The sequence below is a fragment of the Callospermophilus lateralis genome, chromosome 7, assembly GCF_048772815.1.
Source record: "Callospermophilus lateralis isolate mCalLat2 chromosome 7, mCalLat2.hap1, whole genome shotgun sequence".
NCBI lineage: Eukaryota > Metazoa > Chordata > Mammalia > Rodentia > Sciuridae > Callospermophilus > Callospermophilus lateralis.
This window is the reverse complement of record NC_135311.1, coordinates 22870237-22884452: the sequence shown is the minus strand read 5'-3', so window position 1 is coordinate 22884452 and position 14216 is coordinate 22870237. Positions and strand designations below refer to the sequence as shown.

General features: G+C 36.9%; 1 protein-coding gene across 1 annotated transcript; it reads right to left on the bottom strand.

Moving 5' to 3' along the window:
* Positions 1 to 12410: 12410 nt before the first annotated feature.
* LOC143404102 (putative vomeronasal receptor-like protein 4) lies at positions 12411 to 13355 on the bottom strand. Its single transcript, XM_076862431.1, has one exon. The coding sequence runs from the start codon at positions 13353 to 13355 to the stop codon at positions 12411 to 12413; it is 945 nt and encodes a 314-aa protein (XP_076718546.1).
* Positions 13356 to 14216: the final 861 nt, after the last annotated feature.

Sequence of the window (14216 nt, the reverse complement as noted above, 5' to 3'; positions counted from 1 at the left end):
GAAGACTGAAGTTAGCTGGAAACCCAAATGTTAGGACTAGATGTATTTATAGAAAAGAACATTGTTTTGGAGACTTTATTACACCAAGTGATCAGTCCTCCCGTCTGTCATCAGAAGAGTACAGGTCACGCACTTACATAATCAATGTAGTGCAGCATTGATTTCAAAGGAAATCAAGTATTTCAAACTAGACTCTAGGCATTGGTATTGGGACCTTTCAAATTTGACCTATTACACTGCAACTTGCACTTCTGTCACTAAGGAGGAAAAAGGATAGTCCCAATGAATAAATTTAAGGACACTGGAAGTCTTCCATATTAATTGATGTTTTTATGATGCCAGAATATTCTTTTACCTAAGATGCCTCTACCAGCACATTTACGAAGACCCCATGAGACACCTATGCTCTCAGAAATAGGCTCCCAAACCTTTGAGTATTTTTTCAGAAAATCTATCCACTTCCCAAGCTGTATGATTCTTTCACCAATAGGTGGATTCACATATTTTGGACCCAGGATGGGAATCATCTTTTTTGTGATGATCCAGTTACCATTTTCCTCTTTACAAGTCACTAATTTCTTTAGGAGAGGGTTAACTTCCCTACTTGAAATGTGAAGTTGTGATCATTCAGTGATGGTAATCATACTGAGCTCAGAAAATATTTTTGTGAAGAAAATTTTCAATTGCAAGCATCACCATTTGAAATTTGGAAGGTAGGAGTAGCAAAAATTTCTTTAGAAGATGATATATTCTTTTTTTAATTTTAAATTTAAATTTAATTTTTTATGTCATTATACATGAGGTCTCAGAAGATAATATATTCTTGATGAAAAGATCAAATACATTTTTTAGATTGTTATAAATTCATCTTATTTTTTATAATAATTCAGTGAATATTAGAATAATTGGATGACTAGATATGGCGAATTCTGGTGTTAAACTCTATATCCTCCATTAATGATTGTGCATTAGTAAAGAATAAGTCAAAAGCTGGGAAAAGGTGTGCATTCCAGATATATGTCAGATATCAAGGAACAACAACTTCTCACATAAGGGGAAATAAACTCTTGCCAGATAAATAGGCCTTTGGTTGTATACATCATCATCTCTATGTCAAGTCCTGAAAACAATATTTTATTACATTAAAAATTTAAGGTTAGTATATTTTTCTGTCCTTTTGTATCCCTGGGATCTTTCATAATGCATGCTTAATACATGCATAAATATAGAAGAAAGTCTATATGTGGTAAATATGAAGATAAGAACATTTAGATGTAGTAAAGCCAGCAACATTTTGAAACAAAGCAATATCAAATTTTTTCATGTTAACACATGGTACTCATGTTTGAAGTGACTACTAAAAATAAAACATTGTGTTCAATTTTTAGTAGGTTTATCTTTGATCTTATGAATTACCAAAGCAGCACTTGAAACATTTTATTCTTTTGAAATTATGGTGAAATTAAAAATTACAAGGCTTTGAAATTATTATCACTTGTGAGTATTTATAGTGTAAAAATTACACTTAAGATAGTAAAACCTGTAATACTATGAATTATAATAACATGAATTACAATTGTGAAATTTTAAGCAAATAATAATGCTGCAAAGGCTGAAAAGATGTGCTGCAGCATATTAGGAACAAATACCTGTGTCCTGGATAAGAAGAAGTAGAAATCAGACTTCAAAATGCCTTCCTTCAGCACCTCTCCAGATGCCTCTTCAGCTTTGTCTTCCACTCAGATTTGAATCTGAGGTCTCCAAGGTGATGTTATATGGCACAGACAGCCTTAGCTCATCTCTCAGTGGACTGCTAATCTTGGTGTTGCATCTGAAGACTGACAGCACCTGTCTTCCATTAGGCAGAGAGGGATCTTCAAAGCAAAGACAAATACTTCTTTCATCCTCAGACAGTGGTAAACAAGCCCCATCTGGATGAAAACTTTTTCTGTGTAGCTCTCAATTTCCAAGGTCAGAGGAGCCTGTTTTTTTTTTTTTTTTCCTGGGTTCCAATCATAATGAACAAATCAAATTCCCCTCATGTTGGCCCAAAACAGGTATGCCCTGGTATGAAATAAAATGAAGTACAAAAACCAATGTTATATGTGAATGGAAATGCATTTATTAACATTTATTTATAAATAACATATTTATAACACATATAAATAATACACATATTTCTTGGGTCTGTCTACTGAAAACATCTCAGAATCCTGACACCCCAATATAAATGACCATTTCTTAGGTTAAGCTTTGATTTCTAAGTGGTTATGAGCAGAAATTATGGACACCGAACAGAGACCTCCTGCTGCAAAGGAAAGAAGGGAGGAAGGGAAGGAGTGTGGGAGATTAGAACTAAAGATCCAATGACCTCAGGAAGGAAGGGGGAGTTCAGAGACTAACGGGAATGCCTTAAATGGGCAGAGAGAAAATCACAAGTCTCCTCTTCATTATGTCATTCATTACTCCCTTCAATATCTGTGGGTTCTTAACTAGCCCACCTTGTTAGGGCACTCCAACATCTCCCTCACCCAAGTCTTATGTGAATTTGTGGCTGGTCTGTTTCACTGTTAAAGACAATTTTATCACAGAACCTGCATGAGCCACTGGCTGAGCTTGGAAGTAACAATGTAGCTTCTGTAGAGTGTAGCTCAGGCATGAGCAGGTGGTGTGAGAGTATCAGATGTCAGTCACCCAGGACTCTCTCCTTCCCACCTCAGTAACAGCAAAGAGAACCCTCTTCTGTCAAATTTGGCCTGCCAAGTAGCTACTATTACCTTGATAAAAACAACAATAACAACAACAGCAACAACAAAAATGTCTACCTTTGATAATAATGTTAGCCACAGTTATTTTTCCACATTTAATTGGTGTACTATAGTTGTATATATGGTGGGATTTATTGTTACATGTTCATACATGTGCACAGCATACCAATATAATTTGGCCAATGTCATTTTCCAGTATTTCCACTTCCATCTTGCTTCCTCCCTGGTCCCTTTCCTTTTCACGACTGATCTCCCTTAAGATATTCATGAGATTCTCTCTCGGTCTTTCTTTGCCATTTTCCTTCTCTGGTTTTCACAAATGAGAGAAAAACTTGACCCTTGACCTTCTGAGTTTTGCCAATTTTGCCAAATATGTGGCCTCAAATAAATAGTACCTGAAGATGAAGGAAAAATAGAAGTGAAAGCCAGCAAATGGAGGAACTACCCTAAAAGAAGAGTCAATCAATGAAGAAACTAATTCAAATTAAAAACAGAAGTGAATCAAAATGAAAGTGAATAAAAATCATTTCTCAATAATAACAGTGAATGTTTTTGAATGTTATTCATGATTTGTTCTGCTATCCATCACTCATTTGATAGCATATTATTTAGTCTCCATGTATTGGAGTTGTCTCTATATTTTAACTTAATGTTGATTTCTAGTTTTATTCCATTATGATTTGAGAGAATGCTGGGCAGTATGTCTCTTTTTTTGTATTTGTTATGAGATTTTTTGTGGCATAACACATAATCTATTTTACAGAAAGATTGATGTGCTGCTGAGAAAAAAGTGTATTCACTCAATGATGGATAAAACACTCTGTATATATCTGTTAAGGGTAAGTTATTGATTTTATTATTTAGTTCTATAATTTTTTTGTTTAGCTTTTGTTGGAAGACCTACCTAGTGGTGAGAGAGGTGTGTTAAATCCACCAAATATTAATGTGTTATGCTCTAGTTTATTCTTGAAATTAAGAAGAATTTGTTTGATGTACATAGATGCTCTATTGTTTGAGGCATATATATATTTAGGATTATTGATGTATGATTCCCTTAAGCAGTATGTAATTTTTTTATTAATCCCTTCTGACTAACTGTGGCTTTCAGTCCACTTTATGCGATATGAGAATGGAGTTTCCTGCTTGTTTATGTACTCCATGTGAAGAATGTTTTTTCCTAATTCTTCACCTTCAGTCTGTGAGTGTTTTTTCCTAGAAGGTGAGTCACTTGAAGACAACATATTGTTAGTATTTTTTAAAAATCCAGTCTCCATTGTATGTCTTTCAATTGAAGAGTTTAGGCCCATTGACATCCAGGGTCATTTTTGAGATACAATTTGTATTTCTGGTCATTTTGGCTTATTTTTTTTAAACGTGACTTAGTTTCTTCCTTGATTAACTTTTCCTTTAGTATATTTTCTCCTTTGGCTGTTTTTCACTTTTTTATTTCCTCTCTATGAATATTTTTCTGAGAATGTTCTGTAGTGCAGGTTTTCTAGTAGTGTGATTTTTAATTTTTTTTTCATTATCATGGAAGGTTTTCATTTCATCTTCATACCTGAAGCTTAGTTTTGGTGGATATAAAATTCTTGGCTGGCACCCATTTTTTTTTCCAGAGCTTGATACATGTTATCCATGACCTCCTGGTTTGAGAGCCTGGGTTGAGAAATCAGCTAAGATCTGAAGAGTTTTCTCACTATATGTAATTTGATTTTTCCACTGACAGCCTTTAGAATTCTATCCTATTCCATACGTTCATCATTCTCAGTATCTTGTGCTTTGGTGTAGTTCTGCTGTGATTTTGTACATTTAGTGTGCTGTGATTTTCCATTTCATTCTTCAGATTTGGGAATTTTTTGATATTATTTCATTGAAAAGATTGTGCATTCCTCCTCACTTTTGTCTATTCTGATAAATCTTAAATTTGGCCTTTTATGTTTCTATGTATTTTCTGGGAGTTCTTTTCATGGTTTCTTATCATCTTCTCTGTGTGGCCAATTTTATTTTCAAGAGTGCATATTTTGTCTTTATTGCCTGAGGTTCTGCCTTCTGAATGATCTAGTTTGTTGGTGACACTTTCCATTGAATTTTTAATTTGATGTATTCTTTCCTTTATTAGAGAATTTCTGCTTGATTACGTTTATAATCTTTGCCTTTTTATTGAAATAATCTTTCACTTCTTATATTTTCTCTGTGATACCCTAATTTATTTAAAGATCTGTCTAACTATATACCTTCTAAATTCCTTCTCTGTCATATCTTCTACTGTGTTGTCAATGGGTTCTACTGTTGGGACATCTTGGTTTCTTTGAGTTTTTTTGTTCCCTTTTTTTGTTTCATGTGATTGTGTGTCCTCCCATCTAGCAGTATGGATCTTATGCAGTACAGTTTTTACCTTGTTGTCTATAGTGTCCGTGAAGCTTCCTTTACCTCACTTTAAGGGGGAGAAAAATGTTCACAGCACCCAATGCAAACAGTATACAACTTTAAACCAAATAGCTCCTACTAAGGCATCCACAGTTTTGTTGCAATAAACAGAAATTATGTGTTCAATAACTGTCTACAATATACACAGTAAGTTTGCTAAAAGGATTTACCATTTTAAATGATGGACAAAGAGGGAACAGAAGTAGCATAGGATGTGATGCTCATGAGGGAGAAGGAGTGAAGAAAGAGGTAAAAATTTATACAAAGAAAGAAGGAGAAATTAATAGAGGGTGAGTATTAGCATGAGAGGAGTGAGAAAGAGAATACAGGGAGAGAGAGAGGTGAGAGAAAAAATATCTGCAGATTTTTTAAAAAGTAAAATATATAAGAACACATAACAAAATTGTAATATACTATTCTGACATCCCATTCCTCAATAAATTGATGCATGAAAAATATTTGGATTCAAAGACAGTAGACATATGAGAGACAGGGCAAAAAGAAAAGAAAAATCTCCATGGGAAATTAAATAATTGTTTATTTTGGCCTTCAAAACCTTTCTCAGTTTCCCTCCTCCATTAATACATGGGTTGCCTGAAGTTTGATGGTAGCTCCAGTCTGGTGGTGCTTGACCTGTTGGCTGGGTGAGCAGATAGCTAGAGGCCCTCACAACTTCTTCCCATCTCTTCCACCATTTTAGCTGGAACCTTTCATCTCTTGATACCTCAGGACTCACTGAGCTGGAGAGAGCCTGGTTTTCTCCAGTTACTCCAACCTGTGTTCCTCCCGAAAACTGCCCCCAGTCTCTGGCTTTCTACAGTCTGGCTAGGTCCTGACTGGCTCACACAGACCCAGCTGCAATGTGATAGATGTGGGCTCCAGATCCCCCAGGCTCTGCCTTGCTGCAATTCCAAAACCTCAGTGGCATTTCTACTTACAGAGAGATGACCAGGGAAGCACTCACCCAATAGAGCCACTCTGCAAAGAGGCAGCCAGATGGCAGCAGCTAGCACACCCCACAGGAAGACCTCAGTTGCAACCAGAACTGTAATCTCCCAATAATATATCTCCAGGCCCTGGCCTGTGTCCCAGACTGAGGTGCGAATGCTCCAAGATGGTGGCTGTGGTGGTGGCAAACCTGCAGGCCCCTTGGCCCTGAACTTCCAGGCCCTAATTTGTGTCTCAAGATGGTGGTGGCTGCATGTAATCAACCTGTGGGTACCCTGACAATGGAGATCCAGGCAGCACCAGGCAGTGGGCAGCTGGCAATCCATGGGCATTCTGTGAGCAGTCTGTGGGCCAATAGTGAACAGCAGGTGTATATCAGGCAGCAGGTGACAGGTAGGTGCAAGGTGGGCAATGGGTGGGCAGAAGGCGGGTAAACAGACAAATGGCAGGTAGTCATGGTGGATAAACTGGGGGCAAACATCAGGGGATAGATGGGCAAACACTAGGATGTGATGTTTATGAGGACCAAGGGCAGCCTCATAGAGAGACAATATTTCCTCTTCTTGAATTTGGAGTCATGGAGTGATAGGGAATGCAGCTTCCCTATCATTTGTCATCTTGGATCCCCAGAGTGAACATTTTGAAAATAAATATTCTGACTTACTTGTAGAAAAGAACCACCAAAAACTCAAAAAGGAAATGCAGTAAAAATTAGGCTGGGTGCTTGTGCCACATTAATTCTCAGTGTGAAGACATCTGAGTTCACTGAGGAAAGACCCATTCTGCAGAGAGTATGGCTGAAGCTATGAAAACTAGTGTGTGTATTCTGTTAATTGATTGACTTTATTTATTTTTTAATTAAGATCAGAGATACATTCACAAAAAATGAGTAATGTAGTATAGAGTTCCCCCAAGCCTAGCCATTAAAAGTTTTCTCTATTATTTACATCTTGCTTTGCTGTGGTAAGTTTGTCATAATTATTGGACCAATATAAGGATAGCAATATTGATACGTCATTATTAACCTACTTGTTTTGTAGTTCTGTGAGTATTGGCGAAAGCATAGTGTGGAGTATCCACCGTCATTGGAGCTTACAGAAAAGGTTCACCACCCTGAGGATCTCCTCCTTCAGATGTTCACTTTCCCCATTTCCCTGAATTCGTGGCAAACTTTAGTTTTTCATGGTTTATTTTTTACCTTTTGGTGGAGTCATAGTTGGAGTCACAGAAATGCTGCATTTTAGACCAGCTGTTTCCCCTGGGGATAGGTTTATGTGGTTACATGTTGATTAGCCCATTTGTTTTTAATGCTGTCTGATATTCCATGGTGTGGATGGGTAACAAGTTTATAGATCATAAGAAGAACATATTTACCAAAGGCTTTCATGGTTGCTTCCTGTTCTTGGCAATTATGAATAAAAGGGCTGGCAAAAATATCAGCTTTCCATCCATTGGAGAAACAGCTAGGAATGTGCTTTCTGTATCTTGTGTAAGACTATGTTTAGTTTTATAAGAAGATATCAAATTGTGTTTCAGAATGCTTGTACAGCTTTGTGATCCCACTGTTTTCTGTGTGTATTTTTATTTAGTTTAAATTTTCATATTTTTGACCATTTAACAATACATATTTAGGAATGCATACAGTGTTGTCCTGTAATCCCCATTGTATTTTGCTCCCATCTTTTAATTGCCTCAAAAAATCAAGTATTCATTAAGTGATCATTTACTTTTTGTCCTCCCAGATCCTGCCAACTATCCTGCTATTTTTCTGCGTGCTTATATTATATATTCTGCATAATTCACATGAATAGAGTCATATGTAATTGAGGACATCTGATTTTGTTTAGTTTAATATTTTAACAATTTTTCCATGTTGTAGCCTGTATCAGAATTTCATTCATCTTTATGGCACAGTAATATTTTACTGTATATGTGTATAAAATATCATATTTTATTTACCCATTCATGTGTTGATGAACATTGGGTTATTGTTTATTTATTTTTGATACTGAGGATTGAACCCATGGGCACACAACCACTGAGCCACATCCCCAGCACTTTCCATATTTTATTTAAAGACAAGGTCTCACTGAGTTTAAGAACCTCACTACTCTGCTGAGGCTGGCTTTGAACTCATGATCCTTCTGCCTCAGTCTCCCTGGGTTACAGGCTGCATCCAACTATTGTTTCCTTTTCACTAGCATGAATGGAGCTACTGTGAACTTTCATTTTCAAGTGTTTGAGTGCCTGTTTTCAATTTCTTTGGGTATACAGCTAGGAGTAAAATTCATGGACCACAAAAGAATTCTGTGTTAAACATTTTAAAGAATCGTCAAAGTTATCATTTGTCAGTCTTCCCAGAAATGTATGTGGATTGCAGTTTCTCTACATTCTTTGCTAGAGCTGTCATTTTTCTTTTTTTTTTCCACTTCATGACCATCTTATTCAGTGTAAGGTGCTGTCTTGTTCATTTATTTATTTACTTTGGGTACAGAGGATTTTACTCAGGGCGGTTTAGAACTGAGCTTTTTCCCCTGACCTTCTTCATTTTTTGTATTGCGACAGGTTCTCACTGAGTTGTCCACATGGACCTCAAAGTTGTGATCTTCTCGTCTCAGATTCCCAAGTAGCTGGAAGTATAGGTGAGCATTCCCAGGCCTGACTGCTATTATATATTTTAACAAAGTGTACAATTTTGATATGCTAGACCTAAAGCAAAACATATTTCTAATGAATATTCACTGAAAGCATTATCAAAAAATATAGTGCACGAGAAAGTAAATAATCTCAGAATAAAGATGTGACATGCAAAATTTAAAAAAAAACTGAAAAATTCATATGCATGTTAATGAGGACACTGAAACAGATTTAAGACAAAGAAATATCTTGCTAGCCAGATAGAGTACTTTGGTATGACTATCATTTCCAATCCTAACAATATTTTTCATAGACAAAAATTCTGCAAAATATTTAAGCTTGTTCTAATAAGAGTGGAAAATGCTTTAGATAAGTTTTGTCAGAAGCTGACCCTTTCTTCTACCATATGGTTTTTTTAAACAATATTTGTAATTACAGACAGAAAAAATGTGTTTATTTATTTTTATATGGTACTGAGAATCAAATACAGCTCCTCACATGTGTTAGGAAAGTGCTCTATCTCTGAGCTACAACCAACCCCAGCTCAAATCCAGGTGGTTTTTAATAATTGTTATAATTTTTGTATCAGCACTGATCAGCACCAGAGGATTGACATGCCATAGCCATTGACCACAAGCACCTGGATACATATCAGGATGGAGTTGCTAGTCCATGTCAAGCTTGTGAACAATAAAATGATGTTGTCTGCACAGTACAGGATGACAAGTCAGCTGAAAAGCAGAAGAGTGGTATGTGTGGGCCTTGTTCTGGGGAGCGTTTGAAAGAGAATGTCGGACTGTGAAGATTTTGGACCCACTGTGCATTTGTACAACAGAATTACCATGTATCTACCTGAAAGACCCATAAGCCCCACATAGAAGATATATTTGCATGCCACAAGACAAATAAAGAAACTTCTGTGTATGTAGCTCATGGGCAGAAAGGAACAATGATAAGTGACAAAGAGGAGACCAGATTGGTTTTGTTGGGTGTGGCCACAGTGTAGGAAAGCTGCATCAATGTTTATGGCAGCACAATTCACAATAGCTAAACAATGGAACCAACCTAGACACCCTTCAGAATCTCTTTACATGAATTATCTTTATTTATTCCAACCAGAGTTTTGTTGGATAAGTAAAGTATTATCATTTTATATGGAGCATATTAGAAGTGAGGTTAACTTTTTAAACAAAACTATCTTAAATCATTTTTTTTCAAGCATGAGTGTAGCAAAATTCCTTTAGAGCATCTTTAGCTTAGTAGTGAAAGAATCTCTTATGGAGCAGAGGGATGCATAACCCTTATTGATTGATGGATGAGTATCTTACAGATGTAAGGTACTGGTTCACTGTTATATAATAAAGAGGATAAAAATTGCAAAAATATATTTTCTTGACTTAGTGACAAAAAAGGACAGGTAAAACCTCACAGGGAAATATACTAAAAAGGCCAAGATGTTGTAACTCATTAATTCTCAGTACAAAGGCCCCTTTGTTCATTGTGGAAGACCAATCCTTGGGCAGAGGGTAGAAGGCTTTAGGAAAACCCCATAGCTGTTCTGATTGTTTTATTCAATAGCATTTATTTTTAGGAAGAGTTACAGATTTACAGAAAAACAAAGCATATAGTACTCTGTTCTTATTTTGCTGCCCCACCACCCCATTATTACATAATTTAATACATAATTAAATATTACCATCAACTGATGGTAATATTTAATTATGTATTAAAATACTCATTTTGCTGTTCTGTGAACGCTATAAAGTATAATGTTAGTTTTCACCATGATGGCATCATACAGAATAGATTTGCCACCCAAAACATCCCTGTACTTCCCCCTTCATCCTCTTCTTTCCCTCTGTATTCCTGGCAACCTTTAATGTTTTTATTGTCTATTGTTTTGACTTTTCCAGAATATCATAAGAGTTGGAAGCAGACAGATGTAGGATTTTAGGTAGAATGTTTCCCCTGGTGATTCCACCCCTTTCATGTTTAGTAGTGCATTTCTTTCTTTCTTCTATTTTGCTTCTTTTTTTATACCTTTAATTTATTTATTTAGTTTTATGTGGTGCTGAGGATCAAACCCAGGACCTCACACATGCTACGTGAGTGCTCTACTGCTGAGCCGCAACCCCAGCCCTCTATTTTGAATTTCTGAATGACACTCCAATGTATGGATGTGTCAGTGTTTTCATTAATATTAGGAAAGTAGCTACTGTAGATGATCTTAGTTACTTCCAGTTCTTGGCAATCATGAATGGAGAAGCTATGGGTATCTACATGTAGGTTCTTGTGTGGATAAAAGCTTTTAACTCCATTGGCTTAACAGCTAGGAATATGACTCCTGGGCCATATTAACTCTATGTTTTGATTTTTAAGAAGCCATCAAACTGTCCACCAGAGTGGTGGTCCATTTCTGTGACTCCACCAGCAATGTATGAGAGTTCCTCTTGTTCTTCAACCTTGATAGTTCTTGATATTGTCAGGCTTTAAATATTGTAAATTCTTAGAAGTGTGTTTAATTTGTAATTCCTTAATGACATACAATATTGAGCATTTTTTCCTATGCTTACTCACCAAACGTTTAACCCCTATTTTTTTATTTGTTAAGGAGCTTATTTATTTTTTAATTCAATTTTTTAACAACCTTATTTAGGTAATACTAAAATACAATGAACTATACATATTTAATGCATATTTTGTTAAGTTCTGACGTAACTACTTACCAATGTAACAATCACCACATTCAAGATAGTTAACATTGATATACAGCCAGAAGGTTTCTGGCAGCCCTGTGTAATTTCTTCCTCTTTTTTCCTCTTTCTTCCAGAAACAACCACTGACTGGCTTTCTATTGTGATATATAGTAGATGGGAAGTCACACATATTAATCATCAGAGCCTTGGTCCACATGGCAGGTGACCTTGGAACAATCACTCATCTCTCAGACTCAGTTCACTCATCTGTAAGATCAGGATTCTTCCAAACAGAACTCAAAATACTGGAAATATAAGGACAAAGTAACTAATGAGCAAAGAGAGTGTCTGACACATAGTTGGGTCTCGATTTCTGGAACCCAGTGTTACCCTCTATGCTTCAGGTTGGAGATGCAGAGTTCCTGTGGGAGCCAGTAACTCCATAGTTCCTCTCTATCACCTTGAGATTTAGTTGAGTAAACTTTTGTGTCTTCAGGGATTTCTCTTATGTTTTATTGAGGTTAAATTCTCATAGGATGCTGTGGTAGAATTACCAGATTTACCTTGTTCTAAACATTTCAATCACTGGAGGAAAACCACGTATCTGTTAGCAAATGCTCACCCTCTGATGCCCTCCCAACCACTGGCAACCACCTTTCTCTTTTCTGATTATGTGACTTCCAGTCTTTTGATATTTATGTCAATGTAGTTATAGCCTATGTGACTTTTCATATCCGATTTTGGTTACTTTGCTTAATATTATTGAGATATATATTCACATTGTACTCTGTATCAGTATTTCTTTTGTTATGACAGTAATATTCAAACATGTGTATGGATGTTATATATCATTATATATTTGTTCATAAATATATATATGAACATGTGCCTATTCATAAGTGGCTAATGTGTTTATGAGAGTGGCAAAGTAGCTTTACATCAGTTTAGCCAGAAGCTGAACTTTCTCTCTCCATTTGGTTTGCACAATTTTTATTATGCGTGTGTCAGCACTTATCAGCACCAAAAGACTGATGGTGCCATAGCCATTGGCCACAAGCATTTGAAGACACAACAGGATGGGGTCACCAGTCCATGTCATGACTACAATCAGTGAAAAGATGGAGTCCACACAGTACAAGACCTCAAAGCAGTTGATGAGCAACAGAATAGTGTAAGTGGCCCTTTCTTCTGGGGATCTTCGTGGAGAAAACCTGGAGGTATGAAGAGACATGGCTTGTGTTTTATGTCTATGCAAAAGATTTATAATGTATGCACTTGAAAGAACCATCAGACCCAGAAATAAGAGATCTCTCAATGCCACCAAGGCAAGAAAGAGGCTTCTGTGTCTGTAGCTCATGAGCAGAAGGGAACAGTGGTCAATAAGAAACAGAAGACCAGGCTGGGTCTTATTGGGTGTGGCCACAGTGCAGAGGAGCAGGTTACTGGAGAGGGTCATGGTGAGGGCCCATAACAAGACAAATAGCCCCACAATGGGATTTCTGGATGTCAGTTTGAAGTTGGCCAACCAGGAGCCATTGGGACTCATGGGGATGGCCTGAAGCACACTCAGGACACAGGTGGTACAGATGGACAGCCCCCTCATGACCTTGTGCAGGAAGACAAGTACTTTGCATTTGAAGTCACCTGGAATGTCTTGTGTTTCCCAAATGTCTGTAGACACCAAAAGGCCCATGGTGAGGAGCATGAGGATGTGGGTTAGGGCCAAGTGGGTGACAGGGAGGTCGGTGAGCCTGGGCTTGTGGCCCATAAAGACCGTGGCAATGTGAAGGCAAAGCAGAATGGTGTTAGCTGTGATCCCAATGCCAGCCTGTGGATAGAAGGCTTTTCTTAGGGCAACATAACTGAAATGTTGGTCCATCTTCATGGGGAATCTGGGGAGAAAACAGGGGCAGTGGAGAGCAACACCTTTTTCATTGCCATGCTTCCAGTTCTACCACCCCTTACAATCTCTAAAATTATCATTTAACAAAACAACAAAAATCTTTGTGAGTAGGGTAACCTCTTAGTCTTAATGTTAATTTCAAATCAATGGTTGGTGGTGGCTCCCTGGTAGAATGCTGGCTTAGCATAAATAAAGCCCTGATTCCATGCAAATCACTGAAAGAGAAAAGAAAAAGTAAGTAAAAACTAAGTAAAGAATAAATTTCACCTTAAGCATCGTGCATTCTTCTGAATAATGATTTTGCATACCTCCCATTCATCACTTGGAAGTGCTGAGATTTCACCCCTCTTTGAACCTGTATACAGCATGTTTTCTGATGTAGCATAAATCATGTTATTTAATGGTGAGGTTTTGTTTGCTTTTCCATCTTCTCTGCAGCTTTCTCTATGTGAAGATACTGCCTTCTCTGGCTTGCATGTGCCATATCTGAAACACTGTGGCTTACATAAAATTTATTTACCATAAGCTGTGGATGTAAAGTTTGGATAAGCAGAAATCAGAATCCTTCAGGGAAATAATACCAACAAGCCTGTTCCCATGGATCATTCAAGTGCAGAATTTTAAGGGATTTAGTAATTTCTGTGCTCTTCTCCTATAACTTTTATTTATCTCAAGCCCATCATTTATTAGCTGGGGGAACACTTTTACTTTATCTAGGTTTCAATTGATTTCATGGGCAAATGGCAATCAGCTTACACTTTCCTTGTAGCATTTTTGGAGTGAGTAATTAGATAGGTGTCTGACACATATGAAGCCCTGTAATACTGTTCATAACTT

Excerpts from the sequence above, each read along its gene's own strand:
- LOC143404102 (XM_076862431.1), bottom strand. The coding sequence starts at position 13,355 with ATGGACCAACATTTCAGTTATGTTGCCCTAAGAAAAGCCTTCTATCCA.